General features: G+C 38.0%; 2 protein-coding genes across 2 annotated transcripts; one reads left to right on the forward strand and one right to left on the reverse strand.

The window, feature by feature from the left end:
• The first annotated feature begins 730 nt into the window (after nt 1-730).
• Nucleotides 731-7828, forward strand: pwwp2a (PWWP domain containing 2A). The gene is given in 3 exon segments (XM_042711012.1): nt 731-1227; nt 1229-1993; nt 5713-7828. Coding segments are annotated over 3 exon segments (2991 nt in total). The 5' UTR covers nt 731-937; the 3' UTR covers nt 7649-7828.
• Nucleotides 7829-15309: 7481 nt separating this feature from the next.
• Nucleotides 15310-18300, reverse strand: ttc1 (tetratricopeptide repeat domain 1). Its single transcript, XM_042711013.1, has 7 exons — nt 18146-18300; nt 17176-17640; nt 16975-17035; nt 16668-16780; nt 16281-16317; nt 15978-16126; nt 15310-15465 (listed from the first exon to the last, which is right to left on the reverse strand). Exons 2-7 carry the CDS (start codon nt 17614-17616, stop codon nt 15325-15327), a joined length of 942 nt encoding a protein of 313 aa, XP_042566947.1. The 5' UTR covers nt 17617-17640; nt 18146-18300; the 3' UTR covers nt 15310-15324.
• Between the last annotated feature and the right edge of the window lie 2705 nt (nt 18301-21005).

Here is a 21005-nt window from a genome sequence, read left to right on the forward strand (position 1 = left end):
GCTTTCTCCTCACAGAATAAAAGAGAAAGTATCATCAGACAAAAGGAAAGGTGAAAGGTCAGTGAACTGATGATCAGTAGGTCATTGAATATACAATGACATGTAGCCGCTGATAAAGATGAGCTTATCAAATATGCAAAAGACTTCTGAAAGCTAGATGGCATTGGCACACATTAAAATTTTATGAATCAATACCACCCTTTAGCTCATTAAATAGCTACATTTTACAAGTGAAATTATCCATTAACCAAATGGTTCATAGTTCATTGCCCTATGAACCATTTTTAATAAAACACATTTGTAAAAATGTGAATAAAACCCAAATTTTCAGAGAGTGTTTCACTCAGATGACATTGTGACATTGAGGGAATATTATTATAATATTCATATTTTGAAATAGTTTTTATTTTTGTAATTTCGGTTTTCATTTTAATTTTAGTTTACGTTTTAGTACATTTTTATAAACATTTTTTATTATGTGTAATAATTCAACAACAACAAAAAATTAACTTGGTTGCAAAATCAACATTTCTCGTTTTCGTTTGTGTTTTTAAATCTTTCGTCTAATATCTATATTTAATTTAATTTGATTTCAACTTTAATTTCAAGATTTAGTTAACAATGACAACACTAGTTGGCAATAACAACGTGTAAGAAGATAAAAATGGACCACACCAACAAACCCTGACGTAAATATACAACTCAACATCGCCCCTGGTGGCGCCAAAGTTGTATCTTCATAATAAAGTATATTGACATAATAGAAGCCAATCACAATAGTGTTTCAAGAGATTTCCTTTGAAAGGCAAGAACATGAGCCAACCGATGAAAACCGCACGTTGAAGCAGCCAATGGGAAGTGTCAGTAGTTGTAAGTAGGCGGGCTCTTATCTCATCAGGAGGACAGGGCCAAGTAGTAGTTGCAAAGCGGAAAGAAAATGGCGGCCGTGGCTGCGGAGCCAGGAGCTGCTGCTGCATCAACAACAACAGCGGGGGACGGGGTGGACTACGAACCCGAGCCAGGAGAGCATGTGGTCGACCTAGAGGCCCACTCCGTCCCAGAAATGGAGCTTTGTCACCAACCCGAGGATGTAGATGCAGTTCAGGAATGCAGCCAGGTCCAAATGGAAATCAGAAGGCCGGACCTTCAAGCCGCGGGAAAAGCCCTCGCTGCCCATGCGGTCTGTGAGCGCACCGAGACGGGGGGTTCCTGGGGCCGCTTGGGCACAGCAGCCCGTGCATATGGACTACAGGTGCACAGATTACAAGGAATCCTTCTCGCCGAATGTGGAGGCTGCAAACGAGGTCAGTGCTCTCGAATCCAGCCCCTTCCTTCTGCTCCCCAGCTCCATCCCAGACTCCCAGCCCTCTGTGGTCTTCTTGCATTCCCTTCCCGCTCAGGTTCCGTCGGAGCCCAAAACTGGACTGTCTCTGGCTGTCGAATACGACTCCAACCCCGCGTCAAGCCACCCTACCGATCTGGAGTGTGAACTCATAGGCTTCACGCAGCCGGACCCGGAGCCCGAACCCGCAACCGATGCTCCCGGGTCGGAACTCAAAACTCACGAGGATGCTTTCCATGACATCCCGCACCCCTCGGACCACCTAACCTCCCTGTCCGCTGCGGAGGAGACCTCGCTGGGAGAATCGGTGGGTCAGAGCTGCATGAGTGACTTTTCTACTGTTTCCAGTAAGGACTCTCCCGAACTTCCAGCGGAGGTGGATCAGTCGCTCATCTCAACAGCAGAGGCGCAGGAAATGCGCTCGCATCCTCTTCATCAGCAGAGCTTCAAAACGGACCTTAGCGAGCCCGAAAGGGAGTCGGAGATGAAAGCCCCGGTTCTGTGTGCGACAGAGCCCGACACGGTCGAGCGCCTGGTGCTCGGCTCCGAGGTTCGAGTCACGCTGGACCACATCATCGACGACGCGCTCGTGGTGTCGTTTCGCTTGGGCGAGAAGATCTTTTCTGGGGTACTCATGGACCTTTCGAAAAGGTAAACATTGCAAAATCGCAAACAAAGACAAATTCACAAATACATCAAATTTACTAACCAAACATTTCATTCCAAGCTAAAACGTCAGCAAACAGTGTATTCACCATTACATATTGGTTTAGAAATAATCTGTTATTTCATAAACTATCACCATAATTTGGATTATAGCTTTATTCTTTATAAAAAATTAAGCCATTTATGTTACTGTTTTTGTCTGTTCTATTTTATTGGTTTACTCGTTTTATTCTTCTAAATTAATTCTGTATATAAAAGCAATATAAAACAAATAAAAATACATATTTTACCAGCCACCACCATTCAACAATATTATAATAATATAATTATAAATATTTTTAAATAACATTTTAATAAACTGTGTAAATAGTGACATGCAACTGATTAAATTTACAAAGTAATCCAGGTCATAAAATGACATTACACAAGAATAAACAAAAACGTTGAAGTCGCTCATTACAGGACACGGCTGTCACTACTTTAATTTTCATGTCACCCATATAACTGCTTGTCACTAGGTATTCATGACCGTAATATCCGGGGGATAACAGTGTTATGCTGGTGATTAACACCCTACAAATTGCTCCCACAGTTTGTCTGTCTCAACACCCTCGTTCACACATTTTCTCTGGGTGTCAGGGATGAATCATGGCAGAGCCCAGCTTATAGTTGGATCTCCAGTCTCAGATCAGTTCTCTCTTTAGATAAGTCAACATGAAACATTCTTGTGAAGCTGCTGTGTAGGGAATGTGTCCTGAAGAGCCTGTGTCGTAACATTGTTAGGAAGTGATTACATCACCAGGACAACATCAACACCTAAACATAAATATAAAAATCCCAATAAACAAAAACAATAAAATCAAAAGTAATCAGTCATTCAAGGATTGAAATGATGCTGTGGGTATATTCCAAACATGGCCATCATCTTTAGCCTTACACTAATATCATAGACCAGGGATTCTCAATCTTATTTGTCAACCGAAACCCTTAAGCGATAAATATTTACTTGAAGAATGCTCTGAGATTTCAAGTTAATATTTCAATAATTCAATGACAAATTTGCATGTCTACAGTTCTCTGAGGTCAGTTAGTGGTCACATGACATGCAAGTAAATAGATAAACTATTTAAACTTTCTTTTTAGTTGTGATAGTGTCTAAGTCCACATTATATTCACATTAGTGTTTTAAGAACCCAATCAAACTATAACCTTTTTGAATTAAATTTTTTTTAAAGATAAATATTTTTGAATTAAATTACTGTTGTAAATTACTTTTTAAAAGATAAAAAAAATCTTTGAAAATAATTATATAAATTACCAATTGTAAAGTAAAAACCTTCAAACTTTATTAAGCTTTGAACTTTTTTAAAATTCTAGTAATGCAACTTTTATTTTTACACCACGTTGTTTTCTGATATTAAACTCACTAAAAGACAGATTTTGCTGTATTAAATTCCACCTTCTGAAATGCTGTAAAACCCAAACTGTCCAGCTTCATGAACGCATTTTAATTTTGACCCTCAAGCTTTTATTTTGCTACGTGTGATAAGCCAGTGAAATCTCAGCCACACATCTGTTCTCACAAAAATGTCGCAGAGAAAAGATGACACTGACAGCACATGTGACACAACATACAGAGTAGGTTAAGCATTGCATGTCTCAGTTTTCAAATGCCAATCAATCAATACTGTTTTGTGGCTCTTTAATGTGTTGTGACCGATCGCTGTAGTGCCTCCGTTCAAGCAGCATCATCTCTTCCTCTTTAGATGGAACGAAATAAACATAGCCTCAGACCCACAGCATTGGTGTTTTGAGTACCACACATAACTTCACAGAAACTACCACTCAACACCAAATCAAAACTTAACATTCAATTTAATTAATGATCCGCAAAACTCATGATTCATATGTTTTTCTAAAAATAATTAATTATTGGCTAAACTCAGGAACCCTCTGTTGTTCTCTTACAACCACTAAATTTTAACTCCACACTTAGTAAACCTTTAAATCTCACAGCATTGGTATTTCGTGTTTTTTGAGTTTAACATGTTAATGATGATCCTTTAAGACCCACAGCATTGGTGTTTTGAGTTTAACATGTTAATGATGAAATGTGTTTCCACTCTGAATCTCAAACAGAAGCAAAAAGATGTTCTTAATTGAGAAAGTGTCACTAGCTCAGCTAATTTCATTCTTCCTGTGAGTAAGGCATCTGTCAGGGTGTTGGGGAAAAACTCAAGCTTCCTTTCTTCAATTTCCATTTTGTCTTTAATGGGTTAGTGTAATTGTTGATGTTTTGAGGTGGTGGCAAGATGGACGTGTTGACGGATGGATAGATGGCTATTCATTCTATAATTGGTTAAAAGCAGCCAATGTCCTGGGTGTGGAATAATTTCCTTTTGAAGGTCCCACTGTTCCTTTGTGACGTAACAACTGCAGTACACTGAGCGAACTTGAAACAGTCAGTGTCATGGCGTTGAAGTGGTTTGCCAGACATACTGTCCAGTTTATTTTTAGCTTATGCTCTAAAGGCTATCTTCATTTGCATTTTTCAACATTAGATCATTCCAGTTTCTGGATGAAATGTCTAATGGGAGAAACATATCTCAGGATTGTCAGAGCACTCCCTCTTTAAGTGCTGGGTATTGCAAGTTAGGTACAACGTATATTCGTCTGCCAGTTAACATCACAAACTCAACATTTTTTTTATGGGGCCGTATTTCCAGGGCACATTTTTTACACTCTCTTATTCTACAGGACGGTATGCAAAATAGACAAAAAAATGTATCATCTAATTTTGACACATAAGTATCAGTGTATTAGATAGAACATGCATGTTTTTGTATGCCTATTAAAGCTAAAGCTGTGTGCAAAGTTGTCAATTCACTTCTGAAATAAGCTGTATGGTGGTTAGTACTTTACTCTGCAGAATATAAGTGATTGTGGAGTAAGTTCTTCTTGACCCACATTGGATAAAATGAAAAATGTGAACAGGGTGAGATCCAAACATTTTGTTAGCAATGTTTCTCCATTGTCCTTTTCTTACATCAAAGTATCTCCAATTATAACTTCTTTTTCATTGCACTTTACTTCTAATATCACGTTTTGGGCCAAACAAGATCAGCTTTCAGACAAAGTAAGAATGTTTCAGTTCATTTTTTAGACTTGCCTGTTCTTCCTCCTTTTGTAGAAATATATATAATATTATAATGTAATAAAATATACTACACTGGAAAGAATACTGTAATTTTGAAAACTAAAGCCACCACAGTTGGAGGCATTTTATCCTATCATGTATTTCAGTCAGCTGAAGTGGCATTTTATTCTATCATGCATTTTCTTTGTTGGGACTGTATTATTGTTGCAGGAAATAATCTGTACTCCTGCTTTGTCAGTTAATCATCCTTCCCATCTCATGAATACAAACATGACGAGATGAAATGACATTTAAATAAAAACAGAGCAATAATGTGACTGATGTAAAATAATGCCTGCTTTAAGACCTCACAGTAATTCTTCAGTTGTATGAAAGAATAATCATATATGTGCTAGATGTTTTTTATTGCATATGAGTAGATGTAATATAGCCTGGTAGTGCATGCTTGAATTTTTTTTTTTTTAGATTTGAGCAAACAAGGTTTAGACCCCATCCACATTGAGTTTAATCTTAGTGTTTTTGTTGTTTCTCTTCTTCTGTACTTCAGGTTTGGACCTTATGGGATTCCTATAACCGTGTTCCCCAAAAGAGAGTATAAGGACAAACCAGAATCTATGCAGCTAAAGAAGGAAGCACTCCAGTCAGAGACAGATAAGGGTGTCACTCAAGGACCTAGTGATGCCCCCATTAAGGACCCTGCGGATGCTCCGGATGCCCCTCTGAAGGACCCTGCTGAGACTCCTGCAGCGCCCCAACCCCGTCCCGACCCTCAACCTAACCCATGGACCTCAAAACCACCTCCTTTGTTTCAGGAGGGGGCCCCTTATCCACCTCCACTGTTCATCAGGGACACCTACAACCAGTCGTTACCTCAGCCTCTACCACGCAAAATCAAGCGGCCCAAGCGTAGGCTGTATAGAGAGGAGCCCACTTCTATAATGAATGCCATCAAGCTCCGACCAAGACAAGTTCTGTGTGATAAATGTAAAGGGGCTGTGGTGCAAGGGGACAAGCGTGAGACACGCAGAGGCCCCATTTCAGACTGCCGAAGTGACGATGCCAAAAGACGTCGTAATGACAGCGCAACGGCAGCCACTGGTAAGCGGCCACGTAGTGATCCACGTTCTGAAGAGAAGGGTCGTGGTACTGATGGGCCCAAACGGCAGGGTTCGGCAGTACGAGTGTCGTCGGCCACTGCCTCTTCTCTGGGCCATAGTCAGGTCAAAGGTGCAGCTGCAGGGAACAAAATGGTTAAGGGGGTGTCTACTACAACCACATCCTCGGCCAACTCTCGAGTGCAGCTCAATGCCAAAAAAGTGCTTCAGAGCAAAAATGTTGACCACTCCAAAGCACGAGAGGTGCTGAAGATGGCCAAGGCTCAGAGAAGACAGAGAGAGACAGTCACAGGCAGTAGCGGGAACACCAAGGCCATAACTAGGGCCGCTGCCCTCCAGGAAGCCCACCAAAAGGTCCACTTCACCAGGCGACTGCAGCAGATCAGTGGAGGAGGTCCAGGTTCCAACCCCCTGCCACCCAGGATGCGCATCAAGCCCCAAAGGTACCGTAACGAAGAGAACGATTCTTCCTCATGTAAGCCGCCTTGCTTGGAGAAAGTGCCGGGAGGGGGCCGTTTAACGCTGCCTAAACCAGCCGTGCCCCACTGCACCTCCACACGCTCCTCCTCCTCCTCCTGCTCTGCAAGCAAAGTCACCACAGCTGTAGAGCCCCAGAGGCCAGAAAAAGCAATCGAGTCCCTGCTCAGCCAGGCCCAACCCGAGCCCCTCCCAGCCCCGGAATACAGGGAACCCCAAGCTGAGCCAGAGGAACAGGAGGGGCGGGAGGAAAAGCGGGAGACGCGTGGGAGCAAGGCTGGTAACCTAGTGGTCTACATGACCCTTAACCCCAGCCATCCCGACTCCTCTAATACCTCCATGTGCAGCATCGATAGTGCAGATGACTTAAAGTCATCAAACTCTGAGTGTAGCTCTACCGAAACGTTTGAATTCCCCCCTCCTGGTGATTTGCGATCGGCCCCTGCCCCTGGCACATCCTCCGCTTTTGCCTCTGCATCCCCCTCTGCTCCTAAGGACGACAAAAAGCGCAGTAAATCCCTCAAAGCTGCCGTCTTTTCCAAAAACGTCACAAAGTGCGTTGCCCTGGATGGCAGGACAATTTGTGTAGGGGACATTGTTTGGGCCAAAATCCTTGGCTTCCCTTGGTGGCCCGCCCGCATCCTAGCCATCACAGTGAGTCGCAAAGATAATGGGCTCTTAGTCAGGCAGGAGGCCCGGGTCTCTTGGTTTGGGTCACCCACCACTTCCTTCCTGGCCATTACTCAACTTGCCCCATTTCTAGAAAACTTCCAGTCTCGCTTTGACAAGAAGAGAAAGGGCCTCTATCGTAAAGCCATCACTGAGGCCGCCAAGGCTGCCAAACAGCTCACACCCGAGGTCAGAGCCTTGCTAACTCAGTTTGAGACGTGAGGTGGTATTGCCTCGATAAGGTAGGCAAAACAGGCACTCGAGTTGGCCCTGTACCCATTCTGACACCTCTCAAACTTCGCTGTACCCAGTCAGCTTCCAGAATGAAACACAGAAAAACGTCAGCCAGGCAACCAGGACTAATTTATTTTCATTGAGAAAGCAAGAGAAGGTGATTGAATTGAGTAAATGAAAGCAAACTGTTCTCATGTCATGTATCTAGTGTTCGCCCCTACGTAACGAGTCTTCTGATCTTGTCATATCATCATACATTTATTATACTGAAAACAGAAAGTTCTAGAAAAAAGGTTTTATGGATTTTTGAGTGGTAACAGTATTTGTTTTCCTTGAACATAGAACTTATTTGTACAATTCAATGTCTGCTGTCGAAGGTCCTTGTAAACATGAAAAGAGTGGGTTTTTTTAGCTTGATTAGCTTTCGCCTGAAGAATTAGGCATGTGTGAAAATGTCTACTTGAACCCATTCTTAAACCAACTAAACTGTGGCCGACTGCTACTTAGTCTGGTTCCCTAATTCAGCACAGTTAATGCTTCCTTTTGGATGATCAGAGAAAGTGTTACAGGTTCAGATTCCTGCTGCATTTTCTATCACTACATTGTTTCTAGACGTCGTAATGTGTCTCCTTTACATGAACTCAAGTCTTGGATTTCACTTAGGCCATCCTTGAATTGTTTTCTTTTATCATGGAAGTTGTGTAATAAAGTTGACCCTGCTGGGTAGTGCCTCGCTCAGGTAGAAAAAGGGACTTAATTGGTGCTGATCTTTCTCAGACGTTCTGAGACGACTAATTCAAGTGCAGTGATCTGAGCAGATGGCTGTTGATCTGGGCGTGGCTCTTGGCCAGCCTTGGATTTGCAGCCAGTCGCGCTGCTGTTACGGGGGGAGGTGCCTGTAAGCCGAAGTCACCTCAAGTGCCACTGTGAGGAGAGCACAGCGACTCTGTAAACGCAGAGAGTACACCTCAAACACGGAGAAACCTGCCAGCATATCTGTGCGTCCTCCTTCCCCACCCCTCGCAGCTACAACATCTGCTTCCCAAGCTCATTCCTCCCTTAATCTACTTGCCCTGTTCACAGCTTCTTTTTCTTTCTCCTCCACTTGTTTTGCTCCCTCCTGCCGTTGTCATATGTTTGCATCTTAGACAGTTTTTTATGTCTGATTATGGCGAAAATGTTACTGTTACTCAGTCAACCCGCTGGCTATTCTGACTTTGTTTTTGCATGAATTTGGGAGTGCATACGTGTTAAATGGATTACTGAGCATCTTTTGTATGGCTCCATATGTTTATCCAATTTAGGCATATCACATCAAAAAGCAAACCATAAGTTTTGATGTAGCTGCAGTGGAATGCAAAACTTTTTTAAAATGAGTTCCAGTAAGTAACTTAATGCAAACACTTGTCAACTGTGGTGTCTCACTGCAAAGTGGGGTATTGGAGCGCAACGCAGCAAATCTCATATGTGTGAATATGTTCGTCATAATTATAGGCCTCTGGCTGGTTTAGTAGTTCAGTGATTTGTTATGATTCCAGTATTCATTGTCTCTCATCTGAAATGTTTTGCTAAGGATTATTGTGCTTTTAAATTTATTTGTTGTGCCTGAACTTTATTTTCTGTCATTTCACTATTTGCAAAATAGGGCTGAAGGTCTTGTATGTAAAGTGTTCAAAATGTATTTTGCCTAACCGAATTGAAGATAAATGGCCTGGATCTTATTTCAATGCTGAGAACCAACGATTTTATCTGTATGGAGGAGCATTAATTATTATTATTATTTTATTTCTTGTCTGTAATCTGTCCAGTTATATTTACACATACCAAAAAGCACACAAAAACCCTGTAATATTATATAAACACATAAGAGAAGACACACACTAAAATACACTGCTCTTTCCACACACACATGACTTTAGCAGGTAGAGCTCGATGACTTGAGGAAAAAAAAAAAACAATGCTTGGTAGACCACACTGACTGACTGACGGAGGTTTGTGTAAAGGAGTAAAAACTGTATTTATTTTGGTGGTTGGCTTTGTTTCATTTCAGCATCTTATTTTTTACTTTTATCATTTCTATCTGTTTGCAGGTCAGAGAATGCTGTAAAACCATTGAAAAAAAGTAACAGTTGAAGATATTGTGTACATGTTTTCTGATGTTTTAAGAGTATATAAATAAACTGTGAACTTCAAGAATTTTATCTAGTTGTCATTATTTTCGTATTTTATCTTCTTAATACCATTTCTCACTCCAAACCGTATTTGTCTCAGGTGTGGCCTAGTGCACAACCCTGTTTTGGGAGAGCTGTTTTTCCATGTGTTTCTCAAAAACAAAACACTTGACAAATCATGACAGCCTAACCAAACTAGTGACTGTTGTCTGTCAGTTCTCAATGAACTAAAATGGAACAGATTTTCATACCTGCAAACAGATGAGAAAACTTTAGGGCAGACTGAACCAAAATGTGCCAGACTGTAACTACACATCATATAGTAAATTATTAAGATACATGGGGTTGTCATAAATAGTCTTAGTGATTTGACATTTCAGCCCATCCCTGCTATTCTATTCTTGCATTCATTCAGTCACAGCCAGCGTTTTCTTGGCTTAAAAAAACCTAAAATAAAAAAAAAAAAACAGCGGTGCATGAAATGAAACTTTAATGTAAAGATAACTTAATTCAGTGTTTGATTTGCTTTGAATATACGTGGAAAAAACATCAAATGTTGAAAGAAAATAAAAAACATTCCCACACCAACATCAAAAAATAACAGTCCCACTTTAACAGCTCATTTATCTCTATACTCTGTGAAATTCTGTGAACCAAATCCTCTATCCAATAATGTCAGTTATGGACCAAGTCAATAATTTTTGGTAGCTGAAAGTCAGAATAAGCCCAAACTTCAGTGTTATTATACTCTCAGTTATTTTAAGTGCAATGGCCCACTGTACAAACACAGTAAGAAGCTGATTTTCTCTGTTCTTTAAACATTAATTGACTGAAATTAAGCATTTTCTGAAAAGTGAATTAATTTCTATTATTAGCCAGTTGATGATGCCAAAATATAGGTTACACTGGATAATTTCTTATTTTTTAAGATGTTAGAAACATAAACTAACAAACAAAATATATATCTTTTCAATATATATAATATAAAAAACCTAATAAACATCAATTATAACAATCCTTACAATATCCATATTTACTTATATTTTTCCAGTGCTGCAACTCTGAAGGGCTGCTGATTGGTCTGTTGCCCAAAGCACTGCCATTGGTCAAGAGCCGGTAACATGAGAGGAGCCATCCACACTTGGAGAACCAGGTGTAATGGAGAAATTATTTTTATTTAAGAAAAGAATTCTATATTTATAACTATGAATTACAGACTCTACACCTATTTCCCGATCAGTCATGCTGAAATGAATTTTTCAAACTAGATTTTTCTTTACACAGGCTTTCGTTTAAAGCATGTGAAAGGACACTTGCAAATACTGAACAGCACAGGGGAGTTACGGCCATTGTGGATTGTAGGTAGCGATCCAGCACATGTTAAAGCAGGGTTTTAAGTGTTTGAAAGAGATAACTTATTAAAATATTTGATGTAAAAATGCAATAAATATTGCACGTGCTATGCTCCACAGTACAATTACAGAGGAATCGGTCTTATTGTGCTTCTAGTCTTGGATAAAATCCCAGTGTTCTTTCCCAACATCTGTGCTCCTTTATATTGCGAAATTCTGAGCCTTAATACAGTCTAGACTGTTCTTGAAGAGAGCTTGAAGTTTTCCACTCTGTGGTACATCACACTTTCAATTACAAACTCAACATCAACACAAATAAAAATCACCCACAACCACAATTTGACCTATACCTTTCTTTCTCCCGCCCCATTTATAAATGATTTTCTAACTATACAAGTCAAACATGACAGTAAGAACGCATCTTTTCTATCTCTCAGTCTTTGCTTCAAGGTTTTCCTGTTAGCATCATTCATTGCACACGCTCAACCTGAGGCCAGTAAAAAGGGAATTTAGAGTGAGCGAGAAACAGCTGCTTGACACGCTCACACTTTTTCTCGCTGTTGTACATACGTGCGTTTCAGTACAATCCCGGGTATACATATGAAGATGGTGGTCGTGGGCGTAAATTGGTTTTATTATTGTATTAAATGTATAGATCTATGAAATTAAACCTGTTTTTTGCCTTGTACCAAGCTGTGTGTACTGTGTTTTCTTTAGTAATAAATCATGCTGTATTAATTATATCCAAGAAACGACACAATGGACAATGCAGACAGGATCTTATCCGCTGGTTTAATGTGAACGCAAGTAAAGATGAAGTAATGAAAGCCCATCATCTAATTGCTCATGACTGACATTCTGTGGATTACTGACACCAGCTTCACAGCAAATCTAACATTCTGGCATGCCAAAAAACTGAATATCTATACAATACAGGCTTAAAAGTTGGCCAAAAACCACTTGACATGAGCTGATAAGTCAACTGGTCAATGGAAAAACAGCTTCACATTACTTGTATCAATGAATTAGTGCAGACTCTACATAGCCAACTGTTATTGAAAATGACCAATACACAAAAATGGGGCAGTTCACTCTTGTGCCACTCTATAAAAAGACACTAAATAGCTATCTGTTGTTGTTATTGGGATTCTGAACAAAATTAATGGACTAAAAACCATTTTTCCAAACTCCTTCAACCTAGAATTAGAAAAAAAAGAGACCAAAAATAAATAAAACACAAATAACCAACATGTTATTAGAGATCTAAGAAGAGAGGAGATGATAAATACATGATCCAATAACAAAAAGCTTTTGAAAGTCTCTCAAGCTCACCAAGACTGCATTTATCCGATCAGTAAAAACAGAACTATTTTAAGATACATATACATGTATAGATTTTTGTATTTTATTATATTTAAAAATCCTGTGTTAGCAAAGCTGCATTTTTAGCAGCCATTACACCAATCTTCAGTGTCACATGATCCTTCAAAAGTCTAATTGCTGATTTGGTTTTCAAGAAACAATGTTGAAAATAGTTGTACTCCTTTATACATTTATTTTTTCCCAGAATTGTTTTAGATGAATAGAGGGGGAAAAAACATTATTTGAAACAGTCATCTTTTGTAACAATGCCTCGGATATAAATGTAATAAATTTGTTCTTGAGTAAATGTTTTAAGAATTAATTTCTTAAAAAAGTAGTGGTTTTCTATCAAACAAAATGAAAATGTGCTTTAAACAAAATTACAATATTAACAACCAAAAGCTGGTCTAAATGTTTATCCCTCCTACATTAAAATGCATTCAATAGAATTTACATGTAAAGTACATGACTCTTCACATCAATAATGAACATTTTATTTTTAGTTTGTATTTTTATTTATAGTTTCAATCAATTTAAGACTTTTAATAAAGTGTGTAAATACATTAATATGGTACTAAATTTGTTTCATAGGCTAGGCTTTAAATGCAACACTCAATTTAATGCAATATGTAAGGGGTGGTGTCCCTGCTTCCAAATCTCTACCACCAAGGGGTCATTGGTCCAAAAAAGGTTGAGGACTCTAAAGGTGTAAAGTGATTGTGGAGAGCTTTGTCTCTGTGACTGGGACTGCAGTGAGATCAATATGAAGTGTTGAACAGCCACACCCTCACTGCGAACTGCAGGAAATTCAGCCTGCTAGCAACAGTCTTTACCTCAAACTGGAAATCTGAGCTTTAGAGGAAACACACAATGGCTGCAACATTTATTAATACCTTGAAATAGATAACACCAGCATGTGCTCTGAGAAAGTGCAGTAACATTTAACTAGTAATGGATTCCAGAGAAAGCTGTACAAATCAATGTTAAACTTGTCACTGTATTAGAGATCAGTCGATCTCTATCATCAATATTAATACCCACGTATTAATGTTTAATTGTTTTACAGTCGATATATAAACCATTTTTGTTGTTTTGATTTTTTCTGCTTTTAACAAAATAATCAGACATTAGATGTTAGAATTAAAACACATTTATATACTGTACTTATTTTTATTATGAAAAATGTAAAGTGTCAAATTGTGGCCAAAAAATACTCTAAGCCGATGTTGTTTTATCATCAAAAACCGGGAGGCCTGTGACTGTCCCACAGACTACCAAGTAAATAGCAGTGTCAAGGTCCATAAAAGGTATGAAAGTCGTCTTCAGAATACTCCATCTGCCATCAGACGTGCAATCTGGGTTATATGAAGTGACGGAAACACTTTTTGTAAGTGAAAAAATAAATAAATAACGACTTTATTCAACAATTGCTTTGTCAACAGTCTCCTCTGTTTCTCTCCATATCACCGTATGCTGCGTATGTTCTTCTGTATCATCCATGCCTCAAGGATGCGCTGTTTCTATATGTATTTAGCTTTGATTTGAAAGAAAACAGTGCAACCTTGTGGCTCGGATGATACAGAAGAGCATGTGGTGATATGTAGAGACACAGAGGAGACTGTTGACAAAGGAATTGTTGAATAAAGACTTTATGTTTTTCTTCGCTTACAAAAAGTGTTCCCGTCGCTTCATATAACCCAGATTGCACATCTGATGGCAGATGGAGTATTCTGACGTCGACTTTCATACCTTTTATGGACCTTGACACTATTATTTACTTGCCATTTATTATTTATTATTTTCTATGGGACAGTCACAGGCCTCCAGGTTTTCATCCAAAATATCTTAAATTGTGTTCCGAAGACGAACGGAGCTTTTACGGTTTTGGAACGACATGGGGGAAAGTGAATAATGACAAAATTTTCATTTTGGGGTGGAGTATCCCTTTAAGTGTCAAAGTGTGGCCAATTATCAGATGCCCACAAGCCTTTGTCTGAATGCAGTGCAATTTATAGTCTAGTGGAAATGAAAAATTCAGGAAGACTGCATTAGAGATTTCAAATATGATTTATGCAACAAGGGCTTTCTTCAATCCAAGGTTCTTTGGTTTGAAAGGACTCTTTGATACATACTAATTAATGGATCAGACTAGAACTTTCTAAGAGCAATATGCTTAATAGCAACCAAAGGTTTTTTTCCCAAACAACCTTCAAAACAAAAACAGCACTGAAGCACTTAGAGACTGAGGACATCACACAGAATGTCATAACTTCTGCAGCCTTATGAGTGTTGCTAAATTACAGTGTAGTCATATTTACTAATATTTTGAGGGAATTTTACAGAATACTGCAATTATCAAATCAAATTCTGCAATTAATAAAAGAAGTATAATAGATTGCTGAACAGCATGTTTCAGAGAGAAGAGCAGCACTGTATACATTTAGTTGCGTGCAGCTTACAATACTGTGTTTTCAGAGCAGCTTGGTTGACAGTAAATGCTGCTTCGCATAAACTTCATCTCTGCAAGTGGTGTGAGTTTAACATGCATTTGGGAATCATTTTGTATAATTTAGTTTACAGCATTTCACCAATATTATTAAAAGCTTGAGGATTTGACGTTTAAAGCTCGAGAGTTTGAACACTGAAAGACGTAAATATTTGTATTGCAACTTGTAAAGCATGAACCCAGGTGTGAACTCCCTTAAAATGAATTTTTCTTAGCAGTACAAACTTAGTTCTTAGTGTCTGAATGTCTCAGAGGTAGCGATAGAAGACATTTTTATATGAAATGAAATGTCCTTTCACAATCGCAATATAAAACAAAATAATCACAATATATTTTTATAAGAAAAAAAGTTATCATACTCATCATCTCTTCTTTCAGCTTCTCATTGCGCTCCTCAATTTGCCGTGGCAGTCTCTGTGAAAGAGAACAGAAAGAGAAATTGAGACTCTGTGATGTCCTGACAGTAAAGTCTTAAAAGAAAAAAATTTCAATTGCTCATTCTTATGTTGTTTCAAATGGGTATACATTTTCTTTTATACATTGTGCACAAAACACCATATTTGGAGGCTGTTGATTTGAGATCATGAAATATTAAAAGGAATCAGACACATGTAATTTTCAAATGATAATGCAACATGCATTAGATGATGGATATATTCAATCATATAGAACAATCATATAGAGCAGTGGCTCTCAGGGCCCACTAGGGGGCCTCAGTAGACTTCCAAGTGGGAAAGTCTTTATTTTAAAACACCACATTCATTTTCATGAAGAATGCATGTTTAAGTAGTTATTTCAGCTATCTGCTATTTTTAAAAAGAGTGGGAACCCGAATATGTAACATGTAGAAACAAACACTGATGAAGACTCTCTTACTGCACAGAACCATGTATCTACACCCATGACAGTTTATTAATCCCACTCACCACACAGGCCTCTCTAGCTGCAGGGATGCCCGGGTCTTTCTCCAAGACAGTTTTATAGTCCTCTAAAGCTTCATCAAGCTTGTCCGTCTTCTCGTAGAGTTCTGCTCTCCGCAGAATGGCACGGACATAATTTGGATTTAGTTCTATGGCTGTGGAAGACAAGATATTACACATTCTCAAATGACATTTCCACAGGAAAAGGAAATTAAGATATACATCAGAGACAGAAAATAATAAAATAGCCATAAAATGTGTGTTGGGAGTCGTGTACTTTCTCTGGATGTGCACAGGATATGCTCTCACCTTTAGAGCAGTCACTGATAGCGCTGTCTTTTTTATCCTGGCAGATAAAATTAGGAATAAAGTTGTTATGCAAAACTATCATATACAAAAACACTGGAAGAAAAGCTGAATTTCAGTACTCAAAGTAATGATTGTATCAAATGCTATTACACTAGACTGGATCCAATACATTCTAAAATACTAAATCTATTAACCATCAAGTCAAAAAACAAAAACAATGTGTGCATTAGATTATAAGAACACATTGTGAGCAATATCTATGAGGTGCAGTACAGTGAGCAAACAGAGGACATTTAAACAAGCAATAGTTCACAGGGACAAAATGTGTTCAGAAAACAAACAAAGAAATAAGCATTCTGCATCTGCATGAGACAAGCAACAGTTCACCTGATGCAGGCGTGCAGCAGCTCGATTAGAGAAGAGTATGGATCTCTCTTTACCGCAGCACACAGGACACACTCTCAGAGCCGCCGTATAAGACTCTTCAGCCTCTACATGCTCTGTAAACAACGACAGTGTCAGAACAGAAGCTCATCCATAATATCTTTCAAATCTATGAAACAACCTCAATGCAAAAAACATTAGGGATAGTTTAGCTTAAAATGAAAGATATATACAGTATATATACATAAACACAAGTTAGTGCCACTAAAATAAATGTGAGTGTTTATTTTTGACTGTGGGATTGTCTTACCTCCACTCTTAAACTGTGTGTTGCCCTTCTCCTTCAGCTCTAAACTCTCCTTTCTTCTGCTCTGTAATTTGAAGAAATATATATATATATATATATATAAAAGAGAATATCAATAACAATTGAGTGAGATATGGTACAGGCAGAACTAGAGGAGATTTTAAAGAATGTGAAAAATAATAATAAGTGGATAATAATGCTCACCTCTTTTTCTTCTTCCGTCAGGTCTTTCTCCAGTTCACGCAGGTATTCCTCATCATCCTCGTTCACACTGACGGTCTCTTCTTTAAATTCTGAATCGGAGTCGCCCTCTCTCTGCTCATCGCTCTCCACAAACCCCTCCCATTTCTCCTGTTCTTCATCACTGTCTTTCTCGTGACTTAGGTCTTCTGTTAATGAGTCACGTCTCTTTTCAGCCGAATGGTCCTCGTGCCCTTCGGTATCCTCTGCTGATGTGTTATCCAAACACAGCCGCTCAATGCCATTCATGCTTTCTGTCCCGTCATCTGACTCCTGCTTGTCGCTGTGCTCCCTCTCTGTGCGTTTAATGTCAGTGTGTTCATCTTCTCCAGGTAACTTGTCCTCACAGTCATAGAAACAGTCTTCCTCCTGCTCTGTAGTGGTTTCTCTGGTCTCAGACTCCATCGTCTGGAGTTGTGCTGTCACAACCTGAACAGTATTTAAGTTAAGTAAATGTAAATGACGTCAAATCATATAAAACTACAAAACTTAAAAACATCATAAAATTAGGATAATACAATAAACTCATATGGAGAGAAAAGAAAAAAGAGACCGCATTCCCATTAAATTTCATATAGGTTTTGACTCTATTATCATCAACATAAATGTCATGCTTACTTTAGACCTGACATATCTCGTAACAAACCTAGTTTATACTAAACTGTTTCTGCATGCATGTATTAAATAAAAAGAGAAACCATAACAACATTCGAACATGGAATTTAGCTGTTTGCATTAATAACTCAGACCAAAATATCAGTCAAAACATACTATTAGCTCATATATTAACAGGACTGATTTTACTTTATCAGCTGTGTAGTACTTGGGAAACACGAATCCAGTATTTTACAGTTTCATTTGTATTCATATTTACAAACAGGATGAAAAAACATTTTAAAACAGAACATTTTAGATAAAAACAATCACTCGGTACCTCTGCCTCACGTTCTAGAAATGAGCCATAACGTCTCTTCCGGTTAATCTTCTTCTTCGTTTTTTTTAATTGGCGGTTCGCATTCTGAAATAGAGCTCTACCGCCATCTACTGTGGGTAATGATCAGAGACTTATCCCTGTTCCCCAGACCAATCAGGACTCGAGCTCAACTCCCTCACAGCCAAGAGAAGAGGAATAATAATAATATATTAACAAAAATGTGACAAGTGTAACAAATAATTTCATGATAGATTATCAAGAGATAATTAAATGTAAGTACATAAATAAATACGTAAATAAATAAAATGAGAAAGTTTGATTTATTTTTTCAAATAAATAGCAACAATGTATATATAAGCAAAAATTGCTACTGATTGTAAGAATCAGGATACAAGTTATTTATTTTATTATTAAAAATAATGAACAAGCAAAAAATGGGGCAGCAGGTAAAGTGAGACAATTCCTTTCACACACACACACACACACACACACACACACACACACACACACACACACACACACACCATATATATATATATATATATATATATATATATATATATATATTTCATAAGAGGAGACAATTAAATATAATAGTCATTCGCTACTGTCAAAAGTGTAGTTGTCATATGTTCTAAATGATCTCAGTTAGCACATGAAAAATCCACAACATGATTGGATATTCTCTTACACTATATATAGGTGCCATCGTCCTTGATCAAGCTGGTAAGACCAACTCAGTTTATTCATGACATGATTTTCCAGTAGTGATGCAGATCTTAACTTTTCGTAGAAAAAGGAAAATGTTTGTATTCTTAACAAAAAATTATGTTTGCATTTAACTTATATCAGTGCTCCAGCATCAGTCTAACAAACACCCACCCACCATTGCATAGTTCATTCTAGTATTTCGGCTGGCATGAAATGTTTTGTATGGGCCGCATTGTTAATCTTCCTCTATCTCATCATATTTCTCACACTGAGTGTATGTGCAACAGTGGTAAAATGAGGCCAGCAGAACAGGAATACTAATATGAAGCCAGTCTGAGTTTTGGCAGTCTTCCTCTCTCACTTCCGAGTTCTCACTTGGGCAGCTTGATGTGTTGAGGAGCTGAGAGAATGACATGATAGACAGTTCTGGCTCATAATGCGTCCAGCAATGTTCTGTGTCTGGCTCGCCTTTGGGCCACCTGGTACATCCTGGCATAGCAAAAGATTGTAAAACCCACTGACAGGAAAAAACTGCCCTTAAAACTTCACACATAACATGCACATATATTTGCAGTGTATGACTTCACTTTTCCACTGACAACAGTGAAAATAAAAGGGGAGAGAAGGACCAAGATAGTAACAGAAGTCTGTGTGACATCCTGCTATGCTCATGCAAACACTTGTTATACAAATATAAATTAAAAACAGACACAAACGTGCAAAATAGGGAAGAAAAGCAACACAAAAACTTGCATAAACAGACCACCAAACAAAGCATTACAAGCAATGCTAAATTTGACAACTGCCAGAACTACTACAGTGTTTATCAAATGTAAGTGAGTCACAGAAATAACAGAAACTTTCTAGTATATTAGCATATTACAAATATTAAGTGTTATTAGGAAGTGATGCTCTGTGCTGTGGTTACATTAAAACAATAGTTGCAAGCTGTCTTTCTTTTTTCAATGTGAACAGCATTTTTCCTGTAGATGTGTCTTTAGTAAATTAATAGTTAAAAAAAAAAAATTCACTCAAATTTTGAAGGAATATTAGCTGTTCTACTAACAAAATGTACTTTGACAAAATTTCCAAGGCATTTCAACAGAAACCTTTATATTGCTGAAATGGTGATCAAAATTAGAGAACACGCCTTGTATGAAAATTGCTGATTGAGAGATGCTTGCAGGAAAGGAACAGCATGTTCTGATAAATATTTGCATTCACCTGCCAAGTTGTAGATTGTTCTCTAATTTTGATCTCCACTCTATATGAAATAATAAAGAAAACATAAAGTTTCAAGTTCGTATTATGAACAGTTTGGATATTGAATTTCCTTTAAATGTAAACATGTTGTCCATATGTAAACATCACAAATACAAAAGGACTTGTAGTATATAAAAGCCCCTAATACACATGCTTGAATGTAATTTTCAAAGGTATCATCTTAAATCTTATATGTCAAGTGGACACTTTAATAGAATGCATAACTTACAAAATCATTGCATCAGGAACCTCCACAAATTTTATTTATTTCTTCATTATACACTTGTCTCGAGAGAAATGAAAATAAGTCTTTATTTACTACAGCACGCAATATAACACTAAATATAGGGAGACAAATCTGATATGGTCCACTTAGTAAATAAAATGTACAAGGAGAAAAGCATATCAGGAGAAATGTACACATTCTTCTTTTGTTGATAAAGCACTGATGTTTCCCTTAAACTTTTCAGTTGCACAAAACAAACAAATTAAGACTGTAATAAATTGAAAGTGAAAGATATTTTCCTTTTATAGTCACTGTAATTGAACAGAAAATTTAGAACCAATGACCACATTTTCTTATTAAGTACAAAGTCTTGTTGTATATATCACATTTACACCTTGAAAGAATCCAATTTGCTGGTTCAGAGCACACACAATATGTTGGTTTGTGCCTTGAACTGTTCAGTCAAACATTAGCTTTTCATGCCATCCATTCATTTGTTAAAAAGTGTGCTGTAATGACCCAAAACCAAAATCAGTTTAGACATCTGACATCTTTAACACCCTCACCTATTGAACTGGAAATCACAAGGCGTCACAGATTTACCTCTAACTATGAATATAACTGGATAATCTTGACCAGTCCAATAAGCATTATTATAAA

Source organism: Cyprinus carpio, chromosome A21 (assembly GCF_018340385.1).
Source record: "Cyprinus carpio isolate SPL01 chromosome A21, ASM1834038v1, whole genome shotgun sequence".
NCBI lineage: Eukaryota > Metazoa > Chordata > Actinopteri > Cypriniformes > Cyprinidae > Cyprinus > Cyprinus carpio.